The sequence below is a fragment of the Microplitis demolitor genome, chromosome 9, assembly GCF_026212275.2.
Source record: "Microplitis demolitor isolate Queensland-Clemson2020A chromosome 9, iyMicDemo2.1a, whole genome shotgun sequence".
Taxonomy (NCBI): Eukaryota; Metazoa; Arthropoda; class Insecta; order Hymenoptera; family Braconidae; genus Microplitis; species Microplitis demolitor.
In genome coordinates this window covers 18,600,106-18,621,833 of record NC_068553.1, presented here as the reverse complement: position 1 = coordinate 18,621,833, position 21,728 = coordinate 18,600,106, and the positions used below count along the sequence as shown (strand labels likewise).

Genomic DNA, 21,728 nt, shown 5'->3' with positions numbered 1-21,728 from the left:
TTTTTTTATGGGTTTGATAGTTTGAAAATTACGCGTGGGTTTAAATGTGTAGGCGGGGTTAGAAATGATACATTTTTGTGTAAATAATATTTTTTTAGTTCGATTTTTTTTGATACTTCCTGAAACTAGAGGATCGGGAGAGTAAATCAGGAAAAAATGCCCGCGAAGGGTAAAACAAAAAAATATATTTTTTGAATCTTATAGTCGTTAAAATAAGGTGTGTTGGTAAAAATATGAAAATAATGGCGATATATTTCCTCCGCGTTTAAATTGGCGTGAAAATTTATGAAATAAACATACCGACCCTTGAATTACATTAACTCAGACTTTATGACTTGTTTTTGGTAATATATACCTTCGTAATACTATTCATGTCGAGTCAGTAACACATTTTGCCTGGATTAATCTTCCGACTTTTTTAAAAAAAAATAAAAATATAAAATTTCCCGTCTTGCCTATTAAAATTCGCATGTTTCAAATAAATTATAGCTGTTTAATTTTTTTTCGCTCTTTGTGATTTATATCAGGACATAAGTTTCTGAGGAAAGTAATTGTCACCCTTAATATATAATTGGGGTGTGCAAAGAATGTAAGCTTACCAATTTTTCGTGTCCAATTGAATAATTCAATTTTTCTGATAATTCGAATTTTCGCAAACACTTGCAAAAAATTTTTTTTTTTTTTAGCACACGTCAGAACAAAATTTCATGTTAGAAATTTGAACCCAATATTACATTTTAATGAAATGTGAAAATTTACGAACTGAAATTTTTTTCGATTATTAAAAAATTTAAACACTTGTCGCACCCTTCTCATAAATATATTAAATAAGATTATGAAAATTTTGTATATATATGAAGGTAACCTTTTTTTTTTTAATTTTCAATTTTCTAAGCGAGAAACTAAAAAAAATATTTAAAAAGTATTACACCAAGTTTAAACACATAACTAGTGGGTATAGGTCGACAGGTAGTTGTATAGTAGCAAATAACACGTTATCCATGTCAAAAGAAACATGACATGTATGATTTATTGGATAGCATCGTTGACTTCTCACCTATTTCATTTTTTCACATACATGCATACATAATACAAAATACCCTGAAAAATATCATGGACTGACCAACGATAAACAGATTCATATTATATATATACATATATTTTTATCAGTGTTCTGAGTAGAAAACAGTCGAACTCCATTTTTATAAATCATACAGGAAAAGCAAATGAAAAAAGAACTGAAAAGGCATAATCTGGTCGAAATTATGGAATTTTTTGTTAGCAACAGCCGAAATTACGGCGAAACCATAGTATCTTTCTGGAAAAAGTCGAATTTACGTTGAAACCACAGAATTTTTCTGAAAAAATCCGAAATTTTGTTGAAAATATGGAATTTTTCTAGAAAACTCTAATTATGCCAAAATCATAGAATTTTTTTGGAAAAAGTCGAAATTACGTTGAAACCACGGAATTTTTCTAGAAAACTCTAATTATGCCAAAATCATAGAATTTTTCTAGAAGAACTCTAATTATGCCAAAATCATAGAATTTTTCTGGAAAAAGTCGAAATTACGTTGAAACTACAGAATTTTTCTGAAAAAATCCGAAATTTTGTTGAAACTATGGAATTTTTCTAGAAGAACTCTAATTATGCCAAAATCATAGAATTTTTCTGGAAAAACCCGAAATTTTGCTGAGACCATGGAATTTTTCTGAAAAAATCCGAAATTTTGCAGAAACCATGGGATTATTCTGGAAAAACAATAAATTACGCCTAAACCATAGAATTGTTTTGAAAATGGCTGAAAAAATTCTAAATTTTTAAAAATAAAATAATAGAACAGAAAGTTTTCAAGTTTTCAGCCATTTTTCGGCCTTGTGTTCATTTATCTGAAATATTTGTAGGTCCTTAACTTTTCAGCCAAAAAAATTCTTTTTATATCTTTGGCTTGAAATTTTTTGTTTGCATACATATGACATGGAAAAGCATTCTATTTGCATCGCGTACAAGGTACGAAGTCTATCAGCCTGCAAATAAATATCATCTGCCAGACATTGAATATCCTGACGACTGAAATATGGCTCTAGACAGATTTGTTTACATTATTCTTTCAATGAATAATATCTAAAAAACTTATTTACTGATTTCGCTAAAATTATCATAAACCCCAAGAAAATATATTTATTCATAAGTCTTTTTTGTTATTGAAAAAAAGTCCGATATTGTTATTCATGAACAAGAGAAAAGAAAAAAGGGATACAAAAAAAAATCCAATGGCTTATCGTAGATGGCGTGCAATGTCAAAGACGAATTGCGGGAGATCCCGTCGTTTATTTTTTTTACGACAAACCATTTGCGATAGTGGCATACAGCATTTCTTCAATGTTTCCATACCTTTATTCAGCCCTTTTTAGTATAAACTATTTTTTAAAAATACCTTACATTCACATAAAGATTTTTTTATGGATTTTACAGGCATAAAATGCTTATTTGTGTTATTTATTGACTATGATAAACCTGAATAATATTAAATACATTATTTTTCGGATGTTGTAAAAATTTATATGCATAAGTATGACATAAAAAAATTTTTTTTTACTCTTCCACAAGAGTATAATCAGAGAAAAAAAATATTTTCATTGAATTTGAATAAAATTAAATTAAAGTTGAGGAGAAAAAAAATTTTAAATCTGATATAATAAAATATTTGAAAAAGTTCAAAATTTGTTTTTTTTTTTTAATTAAAACACTAAGTCGCTTATATGTATAAGAAGACATTTCACGTGAAGTTTAACCGCAGAAGTGTTTAATTTAACGCTTAAGTTAATCTAGAATGATAATATCGTCAAGTGATGAAAGTAAAGTTAACTTTTTAGGGAAACCCTACCGTTGAATAGCAATATAGTGATGCAATAGTGACGAGTAACCAAATAGTGAGAGACAATATTGAGTGAAATGAGGTTATATTAGTATAAAGTCTTATTCAAACTAAACTCTCCCTTCCCTTTACTTCCACGAGCTATTGCAAAGTGCTTGAAAATTAAATGCTAAGTTCAAGAACGTGTACTTTATCGCTAAGTGCTTGTTACCACGTCTATCTATAAACCAATCGCTTGTTTATCACAAGATACTTAAATATATATTTTTTAATGCATTTTCATTAGGACGGTTAGTAATTAAAGTTAGCTAACGTCTAATAATTTTTTGGTTTTTGTAAAAACGATTAAAAAAAAAAAGTATTTAAAAAAATTACACTTATGGTTTTTTAAATTCTCTACATGTATGAAAATATGCATATGTATAAAATAAAAAAAAAACTGTAGGTGCATTTTTTCCAAATATTTTTTTTGTGATTAGTCGTTTTGAAAAACAATTCAAAAATTATTAGAGTAATTTTTTCCTTCAGTTTATTTTTTTATCTTTGACAATAAAATGGGAGTAAATGTTTTTTTTTCTATCGTCAATGTAAAATATATTAACCGTATCTAAATTATCACGTCATCTTTAGCACATTTTTATTCTCAATCGAAATGCAAATGCACAGTCGTAATTCCGATGAATATTTATATAAACTGAGAGTATAGTCTATTATTATCATCCGCAGCAACCATAACATAAATGCGTCATGACGTTTATCATATTTTTTATTGTTTCAATGCCAATTTATCATGTAAATAAATATATATATATATATATATATATATATATATATATATATATATATTTTTATTATAAATATTATTTTTATATAAATTATCGTTAAATGGACTAATAATATTAAATATTTTGAATTAAATGATTAATTGAATTCTTTATCTTCATTTAATGCATGAAAAAGAGTAATAAATAATAAAATAAATATATGATATTAACGAGGCATTTACCTACTGAATGATATATATTTAACGTTACATGTATGGGTAACTTTGAAATAAAAAAAAATAATAAGCACAACAGTAACTCGCATATACAAGTCATGCAACGACCCGGTATCGATCCTTTATAAAAGTTCTTTAAGCTGTGGAGAAAGTAACTAGATACCAAGACGAGACGTTAATATAATTTTTATTTTTATCGAGAAAAATGATAACTTATATAAATTAAATTGTGGTAAAAACATTAAAACTTTTTATTTTAATTCAATTATTTTAAAAAACCGATGGAAAAAAAAAATCTCGTTTTATAGGATAATTAATAAAAATTACAAATTTATTTGAGCGAAATTTTCAGATGATTTACTCTGTAATAAATTTTATATGAACAAAAATATATGACATTTTTGTAGAGAATTGTGAACTAAAAAATTATGGAATAAATTGATGTTTAAAAATGACTATTTATTTAATCCTCTTGGAGTTAAATTCACTAGATATCAAAATTCATATATATATGTGAACGATCTTTGAGTAATCCAATATATATTAAATGGATAAAGATACGGGTTTGATTGAAAACTCTACTTAGTAGAGTTATCGGCCGGAATCTACTTCACAAACTTAAATTCTCGAATTGCACAGCAATAAAGCGGCGCTTACTTTGGTATAGCATGTGAGAGTTGAAAGCTAGATTTTTCTACTGAATATATATATATATATATATATATATATATATATATATATATATATATATATATATATATGGGTATGTTGAAGTAAAAAGTAATATGAACGGCAAAAGCTTTCCACGTGAGATGATTGAAAAATCATCAGTGCCAGGTGCCAGTGGGATAGCAGTAGCCGTAGCGGCACATTGAAAATAGTGGTTATCGTATTATACCTACAATATATATATATATAATACTAGTAGATACGTTTCATACAGATAAAAGGTAAGTGAATTCGAATCGTAAACGACGAATGCGGGATTTATTTCCAAGCAGAATTGAATTTCTGCTCCTGAATTGTTGAATGTATATTGAAACGCGTGCGGTAAAAAATATGTTGTATTGACTCAATTGTGAAACTCAGAGTTAGCTTTTATAGAAGTCTATTCATCCGAATACTTAAGGAAAATATTTTTTCACCCATGTGAGTTTGGGTATTTTATAGTGACCTTAAGTATTTTTTTTTTTTTTTTTCAAAAAGATACTATTCGAGATTTGAAGAGAAATTGAAAATAAAATGGGAAAATTTTTGATACTTTAGGAAGGTACGGACGTTTGTTGATGGCTGTTAGTTGTAAGTTTTGACAGTTTGAACATAATTTACAAATATATTAAATACGTATTATTCAAATTTGCTGTAAGATGGAAGGCGAAGGTTCCCGAGGGTTGTCTCAAGTCCGACGTTATCGATTATGATAAAACTAAATTTGTAAACTTTCAAGCTGTTTAGTAGCAGACAGTTTGGGTTCAGTTTAGATAACATTTTAACAGAATTTATAAATATATTATATATATTTATATACAGGTATATATGTCGCGTTGAAAGTACCATAGATGTTTTACGCTCTTATGGCACGAAAACCATAAGGGATAATTTTTTTTTTTTGATCAACAATGCGTTTTTTTATCTGAGTCTCAAAATACAAATTTTGAATTTTTTTTCGCGCCCTTGTGACACCCGGGGTTGGTTTTATTAGCAACGAGCCCTGAGTCTAAATTTTCTATCTATAAAACCAAAAAAATTAAATGGGATATTTTTGGTATCACTAATAAAAAAATTTTCAAAGGTGAAAAAAATAATTAAACTGCTTAACAAATAGAAAATAGAAATAGAAAAAAACATGGAGTGAAATGTACTTGTGTAAAAATTTATCTTTTAATTAAATAATAAAATTATTTTATTCATAAAATTTTTTCATTTCAACTCGAGGTACAAAGTACATCTCCCTTGTTAAGTCTAGTACACTTTCATGTTGTTATTATTTTAGTATCTTGTTTTTTAAATATTTAAATATTTAATATTGTTTTTTGTTGGTTAATTTAAAAATATAAATAATAAAATGAAACTCGAAATTTGAAAATTGAAAGATAATTTCATTTTAAATTAAACTTTTGTTACTGCTGGTAGAAATGAAATGAAATTAAAATAGAGAAATAAATAAGGATGAAGCAGGATAAAAATAAAAAACCCAACGTCCAAATGAGAAGAGAAGAAGTAAATTGACTGTGATAAAAAAATGGTAGAAAAAGTAAATTGATAGTCATTACTGAAGTGGTTACGTAAGACGTGATAATTATTATTTTTATGTTAGTTTATTTATTATTAGCAATAATAAGAAAAATAAAAAATATTTTAAGTTCTTTGTCGGAAACTTTTAAAAAATAAAAAAGCTCCATACTCAAAAATTAGATTGCGCCCAAACTATCACATTTACGGAAAAAGTCAAAGAATATTTTTTTATAGAGAATTAAATTTGCTACAAAAAAGTATTGAGATATATTTGTCATATTTTGAATATTTTAGCCAGAATTTAAGTTCAAAGAGTTTGAAATATTAATGGAGTTGGTTTTTCATCAAAAATTTAAATCAAATTGTTCAAATTTAAATTCCCGGTTATTTATCAAAGATACGGTAAAAATGTATGGAACAAAATTTGTAAAGAATTAAATTTGCAACAAAAAAGTACTGAGATATATTTGTCATATTTTCAATATTTTAGCCAGAATTTAAGTTCAAAGAGTTTGGAATATTAATGGAGTTGGTTTTTCATCAAAAATTTAAATCAAATTGTTCAAATTTAAATTCCCGGTTATTTATCAAAGATACGGTAAAAATGTATAGAACAAAATTTGTAGAGAATTAAATTTGCTACAAAAAAGTACTCCTTAAATTTTTTCATAAACTCAATACTTGATGAGTTATTTTCATTTTTAATTTTGGCTTCATCATAACTTTGAAAATGTCAACTAAAATATATATGAATCAGCAATTAAATAATATAGTAAATCAATCTGGGTTAAAAATATATGAGAGCCAGAGATTTATTTCCCTAAAGAATAAATAAAAGTATGAAAAATGACGATTGCTTCAAAGTGCTGACAAAGACGAAATGAAAAATTGATAAGAAATGTCGCAAGCTGCTCAAGAAAAAATGTCGATAACAATCAAAATATGAGTAGTGATAAGCAGCGTAAAATGATAATTTTACATTAAAATAATTAAATAAATGGATAAAAAAAATAATTATTATTTTCTTGACTCATTGATTTTCGTATGACAGACTGAGCATACAAAAAAAAAAATCTAGAACAATTGATTAGTAGGTAACTTGAGGGAAATGGAATTGGCTACCCTCGATTTACTGGAGGGAAAAAAATCAACTTAATACCCGTCTCAGTTTCTATCAATGAGTTTTTCGAAATTAATTACGGAGAGGATATGAGTTTAACTTCGGTAACTGAACTGTATTACTCACTTGAAAAGAGAGAAAAATAAATACAGATAGTTATTATATTAAGTGGATCGAGCTGAGATTAATTGCAAGTGGCTTGACAATAAAATTTGGGGAAAAAAATATTGTTCTAATGCAGATCAATTTTTCACTGAAGGAAAAAATAAGGGGATTGACCGCTAAGTTATATTTCGTGAGGTATTGACGTCGATTATAGGGGACAGTAATATAGATTATAGAGTTTGCTTGGGCGAGGACGCTGACGTTCTAGTCGATGATAATCTCGGCGGATAAAAAAAGCCACGTGAAGAGCATCAATCACTTCTTTAACATCTCTAAGCCGTTTCAACCCGATCTTGTGACCTGTCACGTAATAAAAAGTCGGGGAAAAATAAACTGCGTTGACGGATGGAGATTTACTGATCCATATGGAAGTCGATTGCCGCGATTATTAATAGATTCGTTTATTTAAAACCTAATTATTAATTTTTTTTTTTTAAAATTATAAAGGATACGGAAGTCAGGAAATTGTATGAAACATTATTTAATTAAAAATTAGTATGTAAACTGTTGCATGTGTGGTTTAATAAAAAAATGATATTTTATTTTGCGGAGCAAGTGTTGCAATATTCTAATATAAAATTCAGATGTGAGCGGAGATGAAAAATTTCTTTTTTAAATATTTATTATTATTATTTGTGTGGTAAATAATTGAATTATTTTAATGAGATTATTGTATAAGTTTTAGTAATTATTATTTGTAATGGCTGTTGTTGAGTTGAGTATAAATATAAATAGCGGGTGACGAATTTGTTAAAAAGTTTTAATGAAACGACGCGACGGGGTGAAGGTGTTTATTAGATTTTTAATTTTTATGTGTTTTATTTAATTGCTCACACTGTCGCACGTGACGCGACTTCAATCGCGACTATTAAATACCTTATTTTAATTAAATAAATAATAACAATAATAATAATAATAACAGAGATGATGATAATGATGATGACGCCATGAGAGCAAGTGGTTTTGGCAAGTGGCTACTGCAATTATTGTAACAAATTTTAGCCGACAAGTGGACTGAGTTTGTAATGATACTTGTTGCTGACCGCGGGCTTTTTCATTTTTAAAAAAATCCCAATGTGCCATTTAAATAACAACCGACTAATTGCAGTCAAAATCGATAAATTATATATTTTACTTGCCCTACACAAATTTATACGCTCATATATTTACATACTTATCGCAAATAAACGAGTGCGCGTTCATAAAAAAATTAACCGCGGCATTAAATTCGACGGATTATTAAATATTTTTTTTGTCTAATTTAAAACCTGATTCCTGTTGATAAATTTTTAACAACAGACCCAAAGTCTCGTTAACTAGACCACATTCATTGTTAATTAATATTAATGATTAAATAAATATCACAGGGTATGTATTGATAATGCGATGAAAAGAGAAAAGTCAAATGTCGCTTTAAATTTATTATCCATTGCCCCTTTTAAGCTCACGTATATATTGTGTTAAATTATAAACCAACCCGTAACGTCAACTAAAAACTCTTTCTCCAGCAATTAATATTTATAAAAAAATGAATATTAAAAATTTACTAAACTTTTACAACTTGATAGAATAAAAATACCATTCCCCTCAAGCAAAAAAAATAAACCGTCGGAATTTATTTGACGTTTCATTTACCAACGACACTGCAAGTTAGAGCTTAAAATAAAACCTATCCCGATTTTTTCTCGAAAACTTTTTTATGCATACAAATTATTGTAAACATTTCGGGAACTAAGTTTCGAGTTCGGGGTTATATTGTTCTTTACTTAAATGTAAATATGCCGTAAGGATTACAGATGTGTCTTTGAGGAGTCAGGAAGTTTAGATAAATCTATAAATATAAATCTATATATTCTTCACAGAATTTGTGTGACTTATGCTTGTATATATCTTTCATAAATACATACATACATATGTGTATATATATTTATAAATTTAAATATATAAATGGGCAAATAGATGTCTGTATAACATGCAAAAATTTATATCGAGTCTTACCTCTATCTCGTCTTCCATCGTCTTAAGGATTAAGTCAGATCCGTTCCGTCGAAAATTTTCACAGTTTCAGAGTACCAGCAATTTCTGTAAAAAAAAAAAAAAAACCCAATTTAGACTTATATTTACAACATTTATATACAAAAAGGATCTCTCGAGTGAGTAAAAATTTTTTACATCAGGATATCCTTTTTTTTTTTTTAGTATAGAATTTTTTTTCGAGGGATAAAAAAATTTTTACTGTTAACTTTGTAATTAAAAATAAATAAATAATGACATTTGCACTTTTATTCATTTATTCATAATCTTTTTATTTGTTTTTTTTTTTTTTGCTGAATATACTGAGGAGTAGAGTAGTCGAATAATCCGTAAAGCTTTGAATACTAAACTCGTACGGGTAAAAATTTATCAGGCGAGAGGTCAACAATAGTAAAGCGCTTAGGGAGCTTAAAAAAAGACATTATATACATTATATATATGCTTTATACTTATATATACCTAAAAGATAATATTCGCATTAATTCCTTAATATAAGTCATTATAATTTTTTAATACCAGCAATTATCTGAGAACACTAGGCTTAGATATTTTATTAACTAAATTACTGCTAATTGTTAGCCGGTCAATAAAAAAAAAAAAAAAAAAAAAAAAAAAAAAAAAAATGTGATGAGGATTCGAACCGCGGACTTTAGAGTGCAGTCGCCATATTGTTGAAATTATTGTAATTAATTAAATTTTTTAAAATAAGTGAATAAGTTAAAATTCGGGCTCGAAAGTAAAGGAAAAGAAATAACATATTTATATTTATATAAATAATTATTATATGAATAATAGTCAGCTGAATAAATAAAATGTTTTTATTATCCTGAAATAATGAAATTTAAATCACAAGAGGATTATATTTGTTTAATATTCAGTGATAGATACGAATAAATTGGATCTAATTCGGTGTTGAAAATTTATTCATTGAAATATATATAAATATATGCATACTTATTGTTATTATAAATTTTCATTGACATCGTAAATTAATATTTAAATATGAGATTTTTTCCAAAAATTAATTGGAATTCAAATTTTAAATCAAAAACAAATTTCCTTTCCCATATTGTTACAAAAAACTCTACTGGCAATCGATGGGTCTGGGTTCGAATCTCACTTCCGTCAACCCAATTTTTTTTTTCAATTTCCCTAAAAATCGATTTCTCTGAAAATCGGAACCTTTTTCGCGCGACGAAAATAAATTTTGTAATTTGACTGCTAGAAGGTGACTTAGGGGGTGGCTGCAATTTTCGGCCGGCACACTAAATCTAAATCTGAAACAGTGACTATTCACACTCTAAAACCAAGTGTTTTATTTTAGCACATGTTAGATGTGTTCTAAGACCATAATCAAAACTAAAGTTTTTGTAGTCATCTAAATCACGTTTTATAGTGTGTTGCATATCTATAGATTGCTTATGCTGTTTCATTGTTTTTGGACAAGTGTATTAATTTTGATTACACATTTAGTTTTAGAATGCATTGTTTCATAGCTTTAAGTATACTTATAGCTGTGAAATAGTGTATACCCGATTTTTCAATGGTTTTCACTTTTTCAGATTTAGAGAGTATGCGAAACATTTAAAATGCATAAAAACCGCGTAAATTATTCCCCTTAAGAAATTTTCAATAGAAAATTAAAATCACACCATTTTTAAAAATTAAATTGTCATTCAAATCATAGCCGACAATAACAAAGAGGCGTTTAAATAGAAATTTCAGCGGTTATATCTGTTTGTCAAGTATTCCAGAGGATTTAACCACAAAATTAACCACTGACCACAACTTTCCAATAGCAATCTACGTTTGACACCGCCTAGCTGAGAATATTGTTGCGTACTCTGTTGCATTCCTTTGATTTCCCGTGTATGCGCACATATTTATACACAAATAGATCTATTGTAATGGTGTAAATTACCAACATTACATAAGAGACATATGGAGCAGCATCTATAACAAACATCCATAAAATATGTCACGTTTTCGACACTAGTGTACAGAAAATATCAAATCGCACCTTTTTCTTAACGATCGTCGACTAACGAGTAATTTTGAAATATTTTTAAACTGCTCTAATGTGCATCTAAATAACGGATATTGCAAAAACATCTAACCCACACACTACATCTATATGTATACATTGATGGATGTATGCATGTATATCCATTAGAGCTTGTGGCAGTGGTATTCTCGGTGTATCTATTAGTCAGATGATGTTGATCGATGGTACGAGAATCGGTACGTCATGGAAATGGCATTCAAATGATTTACAAACTTTTGCTGGATAGATGCCAGTAATCACTTCACATGTAGAATATTCGATATTTTTCGGTCACCAATTACCACAATCTACCTATTGTTTTTTTTAGAAACTATCAATGAATGAATTCTGTTATTGTTCCCATTTTTTTTTTTTTTTTTTTATCAATTTTTAAATTTAATTTACGCTCTGTTTAGTCTTCCACTGATCTAATCGATACAAAAAATTGATTTGAAAGTAAACATTTACTGAAAAATTAAATCATTCATAATTTAATACAAAAAAAAAAAAAAAAAAAAAAAAAAAAAAAAAAATAATTATAAATACGAGATATTATATTTAAGTTGCAGAAGCTGCTTTGTACAAACTTCAGTAGTTAAACTTTTAATTGGTACCTCGAGAATTTCCGTTACATAATCCTGACAAAGTTGAAGAAATTTATAAAATAAAAAGATAATTCAAATTATTTTTTTTTTTTATTTCATCCCTTAAACTGAAGACGGATGACGTTAATGTATATTGTCATTAATAAAAGTGGTGTAAGTATGAATAAATTCTATGGGAATTCAATTGCTGAAGTAAATCCCGAGTTTAGAGTTACGGTAATTAAATACGAAGGTTCCGGAGAACATATTCATATGTATATATATTTCTAAATTAAATCTAAGCAAACAAGTGGAACGTGTTCATGTCTGACAGGCTAGCTGCGGGTGTGCTGTCGGCAAACCAGAGGCGTGGTCGCATAAACCACCAACTGTATTTTGTATCAGCCTACAGGTAAAGCAAACTAATTATGATTTTTTATACGCGGAAAAATTACTTTATCTATTATGGATTCTATTAAAAAAGATATTCAGTTATCAGAGAAAATGAACAACAAATATGTGTAGTAGTTAGGTGGAACTGACAGATAAACTTTATCAGTTAATTGAAACTATAGATAGAACATTTAAATGTTACATATAAAAATTACTAAGGTTAAATAACGGGGGTTTGTTATTTAAAAGTCAAAGTTTCCGTTTAATTATACGCAGAAAATCACGCTCACGTTCACTTTTATTTCATTCATGGGTTAGAAAACAATGGAGTTTTTATTGGCCGAAAAGTGAGTGGCAAATGGCCCAGGTAGTGAACACAAGACTAAAAAATAGACTTCTCTGAATTATAGAAAAATCCTAGACAAATCCTACACTCAGCCTAGACAAAACTTGGAAAAATTCATGTGCCAGCGTTTTTGAGAGACTTTCTCTAAATCCTAGACAAATCCTAGAGAAATCCTAGAGAAATCCTAGAGAAATCCTAGAGAAATCCTAGACAAATCCTAGAAAAATCCTAGACAAATCCTAGAGAAAACTCAAAAAAATTTATTTCTTTGAGAATCCTAGACAAATCCTAGACAAATCCTAGAGAAATCCTAGACAAATCCTAGAGAAATCCTAGACAAATCCTAGAGAAATCCTAGACAAATCCTAGAGAAATCCTAGACAAATCCTAGAGAAATCCTAGACAAATCCTAGAGAAAACTTAGAAAAATTTATTTCTTTGAGAATCCTAGACAAATCCTAGACAAATCCTAGAGAAATCCTAGAGAAAACTTAGAAAAATTTATTTCTTTGAGAATCCTAGACAAATCCTAGACAAATCCTAGACAAATCCTAAAGAAAACTTAGAAAAATTTGTTTCGCTGAGAATCCTAGACAAATCCTAGAGAAATCCTAGAGAAAACTTAGAAAAATTTGTTTCGCTGAGAATCCTAGACAAATCCTAGAGAAATCTTAAAAAAAAATATTTTTCCTTGACTTTTAAGTGTTCGAGTTATTATAGAAGACTTGTCAATAAGACCTCGAAATCTGGTTAAATGTATTCACATCAATGCTTTCAAGCTCAAAGAGCTCGAAAACAGCGGGAAGTTTTGGGGTTGGCCCTCAGGGTCAACCGATAAACAGATTTTTTTTAACAAATAAATTAAAAAAAAAATAAACCAAAAATATGCACATGTAGAAAATCAGAAAACCTGTAGCTGCAATTTTTCAATTTTTTTCTATTTATAAATTGTCGTTTTTATAAAGAATCAAAACATTATTACACGTCGGCTAACTTCAGTATTATCTTGTATAAATATATATCTAATCTTATGATAAATAAAAAATAAAATGTCATTTGATTGGCGGCACACGATATTCGGGTTTTTACTGTCGCATTATAGACCCATAATATCTGTACTGACATGAGGTCGTATGATAAATTGGCTATGATGCGACAATTCACTGCCCTACCCCGGATCATCTGAAGTCAGTCGAACAAAAAAGAGTATGTGAAATATTAACTTTCTAGACGTACAGTTTCAACGACCACGCCTGCTCTCTATTGTCTGACTAAAATCGAGGATAAGAAAACCAGAGAAAAACTAAACAATAAACAAGGAAGAAAGTAAGGAGATAAAGAAGACGAGACAGAAGGGATAGAAAGTATCACAAGGGTCACAACCCTTACGAGCACGTGACATGTTAAAAGAATGAGCTAAATATGTGAAGGATCTTTTTCCCAAATGGTCAAAGTTCCATAAACAATCACAAATAATGTTTAGAAAAAGTTACGATTCATTGTTATAACTTCGCTTATTTTTATAAAAGGTCAAATTTTTTTTTTGTCCGTTTTAATTTTTTTTTTTATCGAAATTCCCGTAAAAATTTTTAAAAATTCGTTTATCAAAATTTTGATTCTTTTGGGTTAAAAAATAAATTTTTACTTAAAATATGAGATAAAAAAATTATTTTTATAGGGAAGAGAGGGAGGGGCAAAATGGATACTTAAAGAAATACTTTTTTCGAAAAAAAGGTAAAAAAAAAAATCTGAAAATTAAATAAATTCGATTACATCATTTTTTTACAAAAAAAAATTTTATGAGACATATATTCAATTTCTCCCATATATATCTCGAACATATACTTTTTTGTACGAGATAATTAATTACATTTACAAAAATGATTTTGAAATTTTTAAAAAAAAATTTTCAAAAAGTTTTTCTTTCAAAATTTTGAAATTAACGCATTTTGCCCTTTCTTCCTATAATCTTGAAGTTAACAGACAGTTATCAATTTTCGGATTTTTTTTTCAGCAAATTAATTACAAAAATAAAAAAACTAAAAAAATGCACATGTAGAAAATTAAAAAAACTACAGGTGCAATTTTTTTAAATATTTTTTTTTTATGGTTTACTGTTTTAAAAAAAATTCAAAATTTATTAGACGTCACTTAACATCAATATTATCTTCTTCCTCTATATTTAAGTCATATTACAAATACTTGATAATTTTTGTAACCACCCTTTTGTATTACAGGATGTACATTTAGCAGAACACTACATATTAACACCGAGATTAGACTCGATAACAAAACTATGTTAACTACCCATTAGCACTGCAGCCGCTTTCTCAACTAATTGCTATTACTATATATATACATATATATTGTCCATATTATATTCTGTAGAAGCCGGTATAAAATAAGTTTCCAACCCTCAGCGTTTACCTAGGCGTTGCTCGCGTTTAAATAATATATCTGTAGGCATTATGAGCTTGCGATGTTAAACAATGACGAGACGCGATATGTTTTACTGAACTCAGCAAAAATTATATATTAAATTAAATATGTAAATACAATTAAAATCAGTTGCCAGTTTAAATTAATTAGTCAAACAATAATTATTTCAAAAGCTACATTTAATTAAAATTATGAATTTTCATTCGTGTAATTTATTATTAAAAGGGCGCTCGCTAAATAATTATTCGGAGATGAGTTTACAAATTTAAACGGCTGCTATTAATTTACAGATATCAAATGATTGATGTAAATAATTATAATAAATATATAAATTTATTATTTTTTATCATTCAAATTATATGAGTAAATGTAGCAGATATCAGACTAATTTTAAATTATAAATAAATAAAGTAAATAATTAATAAAATAAAATTTAAAAAAAATGGGCATTTAAAAAATTTCAAAATTTATACGTGCATTTTTTATAAATATTTTTTTTTTATTATTTACTCTCTTAATTAGTAATTTTCGGATATTTTTTTCAACAATTTAATTAAAAAAAAAAAAAAAAAAAAAAAAAAATATGCACATGTAGGAAATTTAAAAAACTACACGTGCAATTTTTTCAAATTTTTTTTTTGTATAATTTACTGTTTAAATAAAAATCAAAAAATTATGGGACGTCGGTTAACTTTAGTATTTTAAAATTATACACTTTTAATTGAAAAATAATTTTAGTGAGCCATCGTATCTTAAAAATATTTTTTTTTAACTTATTCTGTACTCGCGAGTTTTATGAAGAAGAAAAAAATAAAAAAAAAGGGTAAGAATTAACGAAGACTATAACCGGTGTATTATTAATAGAAAATAGCTTTAAGCTAAAAGAAAATCTAAAGCAAAAGCTAGAGCTGATGAAAGTTGAATAGACGGAACGCGGTGAAGATCGATGCCCGGGTCATGGTAAGTGTCAATGTATCACTTACACATAAATGTCATAAAAAAAAGCAAGACATATAATCTTTATCCATTTATCCCGTAATTTACTTGTTTATTATTTTCCAATATCGAGGCTTTTAAATTTATTGCTTTTATATTTTATTTATTTCCACTAATAATTTACTGAAAAATATTTTTAGACTTTGATAGGTAATTATTAACTGTCATGAATCGAAATGTAGGATAAAAAAAAATTTGGCGGTAATTATTTGAATTTGAACTAAGGCAGAGGTAAAGTGGCCCTTGTAGTTCACTGGGCCGGAAATGGTAAAGTGATTTGGTAGTTAATCGTGATTTTCCAATTGACAAATCTAAATAGACAGTAATTTTTTTATTTTCAATCATCACTTTAAACTTGACATACTTAATAAACTGTGACAATATATATTGCAGATGAACATCAAATCGTAGTGTATTCTGATAGTGTCAGTGGATTGAATTATCACAGGAAATATTTTATTTATGAGTGCAAGTACGCAATTTTATTCACCGGATGGATAATTACTGGGATGCTAATTTTATATGAATATTTTTTTTTTTAATTATAAAGAATACGGAAGTCGGGAAATTGTATGAAACATTATTTAATTAAAAATTAGTATGTAAACTGTTGCATGTGTGGTTTAAAAAAAAATGATATTTTATTTTGCGGAGCAAGTGTTGCAATATTCTAATATAAAATTCAGATGTGAGCGGAGATGAAAAATTTCTTTTTTAAATATTTATTATTATTATTTGTGTGGTAAATAATTGAATTATTTTAATGAGATTATTGTATAAGTTTTAGTAATTATTATTTGTAATGGCTATTGTTGAGTTGAGTATAAATATAAATAGCGGGTGACGAATTTGTTGAAAAGTTTTAATGAAACGACGCGACGGGGTGAAGGTGTTTATTAGATTTTTAATTTTTATGTGTTTTATTTAATTGCTCACACTGTCGCACGTGACGCGACTTCAATCGCGACTATTAAATACCTTATTTTTATTAAATAAATAATAAAAATAATAATAATAATAACAGAGATGATGATAATGATGATGACGCCATGAGAGCAAGTGGTTTTGGCAAGTGGCTACTGCAATTATTGTAACAAATTTTAGCCGACAAGTGGACTGAGTTTGTAATGATACTTGTTGCTGACCGCGGGCTTTTTCATTTTTAAAAAAATCCTAATGTGCCATTTAAATAACAACCGACTAATTGCAGTCAAAATCGATAAATTATATATTTTACTTGCCCTACACAAATTTATACGCTCATATATTTACATACTTATCGCAAATAAACGAGTGCGCGTTCATAAAAAAATTAACCGCGGCATTAAATTCGACGGATTATTAAATATTTTTTTTGTCTAATTTAAAACCTGATTCCTGTTGATAAATTTTTAACAACAGACCCAAAGTCTCGTTAACTAGACCACATTCATTGTTAATTAATATTAATGATTAAATAAATATCACAGGGTATGTATTGATAATGCGATGAAAAGAGAAAAGTCAAATGTCGCTTTAAATTTATTATCCATTGTCCCTTTTAAGCTCACGTATATATTGTAAATAATGCATTATTTTATATTATATTAAAATAACCCTATGATAAAATAAAAACACATTAATCTCTCTCTCTCTATGCCAGCGTATTTATACACGAATTATATCAAGCATTACTCTATAAAATATCCAATTTGAAATTCTATATAAAATTATATATTTTTTCGGATAAAGGTGGAGACCCGAGTCAGCGCACGCACAGGAAATGAGCCAGGATTTATTTTTAATGGATAAAAAAGATGAGTAGCGAGCTTGTGTATGCACTGAAATAGAGCAATCTATATGTAAATGACATATGCTTTCACATAAAAAATTCTCCGACATGTTTCATGTTACGTTATGTCATGTCGGAGTATCAACATTTAAATTTTTAATTTTCCATTTTTTTTTTAACTTTTTTCTCTCAATTTAAGTGATAAAACTTTTCATCTCCGCTACTTTGAATTTCATTTGATTAAAATTTATTTCAGTCTTTTATTTATTCAGCAAAAAAAAATAATAGAAAATTTTTTAAAAATTCACTTACTCGAAAATTTTAATAAATTTTTTTTTTTCAAACTTAACAACCGCTGAAGAATCTTTTCGATACTTGGCTAACTATTTAACTTATCAGAAAACTATCCACAGGATAATGCACAAACTTTTTAACAATGTGAAGAGCGAAAAGTTTTTAAAAAAATTTTTAAATGAAATTATACTCAACGATTCCACAAAAAATTTTTCTACGCAATAAAAATTTTTAATTTTTTTTTAGAAAAAGGAAAAAATTTTACTTTTTTTAATTACTGTCAATTATTAATCACAATTACGATGAAATAATAAATTAATCACTTTACTTATTAGACAAACGTTGTTTTGTGAAGCACGCGGGCAACTGACTCTTGGACGCATACATATCTTCGAAGCGGGTGTTAAAATACAAAAGCATGTCTTAGCAATTGCGCGCGCCTATTCCGCGGAATATATATTTTGATAATCAACAGCGCAGGCGTTAATATCGCGCGCTTTTTTTTCCATAAAAAAAAAAAACAACGTTAATTAATTATAAAAAATTTATGCCTCATCATTAATTATATTTATGAATTATAAAATAATTCTGATGATTCGACAGCGCAGGAGTAAAAAAAAAATTTTCTTAATAGATTTTTTTCGAAACAAAGTTTAACAATATCGAGACATATGTTGAAATAATTAATTATTATTATAATTATTATTTCAAAAAGGTAATTTATAGTTTTTGTAAACATGCATGCTCATTATTTTAAATATATATATATATATATATATATATGGTAATATTTTTTATACAACATAAATTTGCTTGTTTTAAATACAAGTCAGTGAATTTTAATTTTCAAGTGACACTTTCACAATCTATATTTATTACAATTTATTATTTAATAAATTAACGCCTCGCTGTGTAATGAATATTTATATCTATATATATATTTTTTATTTTTTTTAATATTGTGAAAAAAATTCAATGAAATGTTAAACGGCTAAATGTAGAGACGGTTTCATTTACTTTAAAGAGAATCATTTCTAAAATCAGTGCTCGATATTTTGTACAAATCGCTCGGAAAAATATCGCCGATAAGAGTTTTCATGAAAGCGCCGCATCCGGAAAAACTACCACCGGGTTTGCCGAAAAATATACGGACATTTACATGGATGCCGCAATTAAAAGTATTAAGTAAGTGCTTTTATTTATGCCAGTTTTGTCAAACAGTAAGTCTGTTTGACAGCCATAAATATATATGATGATATCAATACATATATAACACGAATCATGATTTAAAGTAAAACTCTACGGACTTAATTTTATAATTCCGCTTTATCATAACAGCCGATGTCATTTATTATTAAATATCGTCGGCTGGTTTATTATTGTTATTATTATTATTTTATAAATAAACGTTTTGTTTTGTAAATAAATATAAATATTTTATTACCCGAGTATTGAATCTGCGGTATTTAAAAATATTTAAACGACAATATTGTTATTGTTGTGTTTAGATGCTTTGATTCGCACGCGCGTTATCGAGTGATGGGTCTTGGCCACTTTGCTGGACTATCAGCTGTTCTGCTGCCCGTCAATGAAAATTCCCGAGTTATAAACAATATTTGTCGCTAATGTTATCGGGCAAATAAATTCTCCTTAATAATATCGACAGCAGCAACAAATAATTGATAAATTAATTCGCGAGTCAAATTTAAATCGCCGCGTACGCGAAAATAAATAAACTAAAAATTAAAATAAAACTCAACATTTGTATTCGAATTTTAAAAAATTTCTGACGTTAAAAAATTGTTTACATATCGCTGACGCATGTTCCGATTTAAAAAATTTTAGTAACAATAGAAATAAATTTTGTCAATAAAACGATTAAATATTTTTTTTTATTTTACTTGCCACCTTTTAGTCGTTATCTCTCGTGGATTTTTATATTTATTGTTTTCAAACGAATACAGGAACTGGCGAATTGACACAACTGATAGATTTCGGTAACGATGATCCGCCTGCGTGCGTTCGTGACAATCCATAGTTTACTCTAAAAAAAAAAAAGTAAAATATTCTGATAATGCTCATATTCTTTATAAATATTTTACACCAAGTGAATTACACCATAAAATATAAATTTCATTCTCAATATCTCTTATTTATATATTTATTTATCTACTAAGGAATTAAGGGTGAGAAATAATAATTTTTTCTCCACCCTATGGATCAATTCAATACTTTTCTCTTATCATCACAATCTCCCCCTTTTTTCTATACAAAAGTGTTAATTTTCATGTCTACGCATGAAAACATTTTATTTTTTTCCCTCACTTATTATTTTTACATTTTCTTCAATAATATAAACGTCTGATACTTTATTTATTTTCAAACATCCTACCCCTTAAATTATTTAAAATTCTTACTATAAAAATATTCAAATTTTGAAAAATAATTAGGTTAAGATTTGAAAAAAAAAAAAAAGAAGTAACTACTGCGTAAATATTTTATAAATAAAAAAAAAATAAAATATCAAATTCTTATCTATTTCTAATTTACATAAAATATATGAACTGACATTAATCATTATCAATATTTTATCAAATACTATTACGCATTAGTTAATTAATATAAATAGTATCGATAAATTAAATTTAAATATCAGTAGAATTGGATATTTAAATTTTTAGAAATATTGAAATGAACATATATATACATATATATATATATTTATATTTATACCTATTTACTATGACTCGTTCTGGATATTCGTTAAAATATTAACCTTCTTTTCATAAAAAAATAAATCATGAGGATATAATCTTATGGATTTTATTTTAATTCATTATTTGAAATCCAAATGAAATTTAATTTTGAATTTATTTTTAATGAAAAGATGAATGATTGTGTCCTGTCGTGAAGAGCCCGTGGATTGGAATGTTCTCGAAGTCTTTTCCTTTTCCTTTGTTCTTTTTTTTATACGGAAGTATACGCGACTCACGACTTATGCACTGCGCAATAAGAATTTTATACTCGCGCATGCGCGCACTTGCGCGCCAAATATAAATACTTTAAAAGTTTCAAAAAATTTGTTTTTATGAAAGCGAGATTCTAAACGAGAATTAAATTTAAATATGAGTGTTAATGTTAAAGACATAAAAAATTTATAAATTTTAAATTAATTAATTAATAAAAAAAATGAAATTTAAATAAATGCAAGACAGATACAACACCATTCTAAACATCTCTACTCAAATGGTACGCAGTCATCTTTATTCGTCGACATGTAAATTCAACGACAACTTTCATCTTTATTCCATTATATTGTATGGACGAAATGAAAAATGAACGAAATATGAAAAAAAAATAAAATCAATAGCGATAACTTTGAAATTAAAGAATTAAATATAATTTTTAAATGAAATAGTATTGTAAAT

At 27.3% G+C, this 21,728-nt stretch overlaps 1 protein-coding gene across 4 annotated transcripts in view; it reads right to left on the bottom strand.

Moving 5' to 3' along the window:
* LOC103575603 (calcitonin gene-related peptide type 1 receptor) overlaps positions 1-21,212 on the bottom strand; it is a 108,134-nt gene extending 86,922 nt beyond the window's left edge. For 2 of the 4 annotated variants that reach the window (XM_053742030.1, XM_053742032.1), the window contains exons 1-2: positions 18,319-18,665; positions 9,398-9,481 (exon numbers count right to left, since the gene is read on the bottom strand). In XM_053742030.1, coding sequence (XP_053598005.1) covers positions 9,398-9,415 — 18 coding nt within the window. In that variant the 5' untranslated portion in view covers positions 9,416-9,481; positions 18,319-18,665. Of the gene's footprint in view, positions 1-9,397; positions 9,482-18,318; positions 18,666-20,208; positions 20,345-21,033 lie in introns of those variants that run through there. The other 2 variants (XM_014443718.2, XM_053742031.1) reach the window with 2 other exon arrangements.
* Positions 21,213-21,728: the final 516 nt, after the last annotated feature.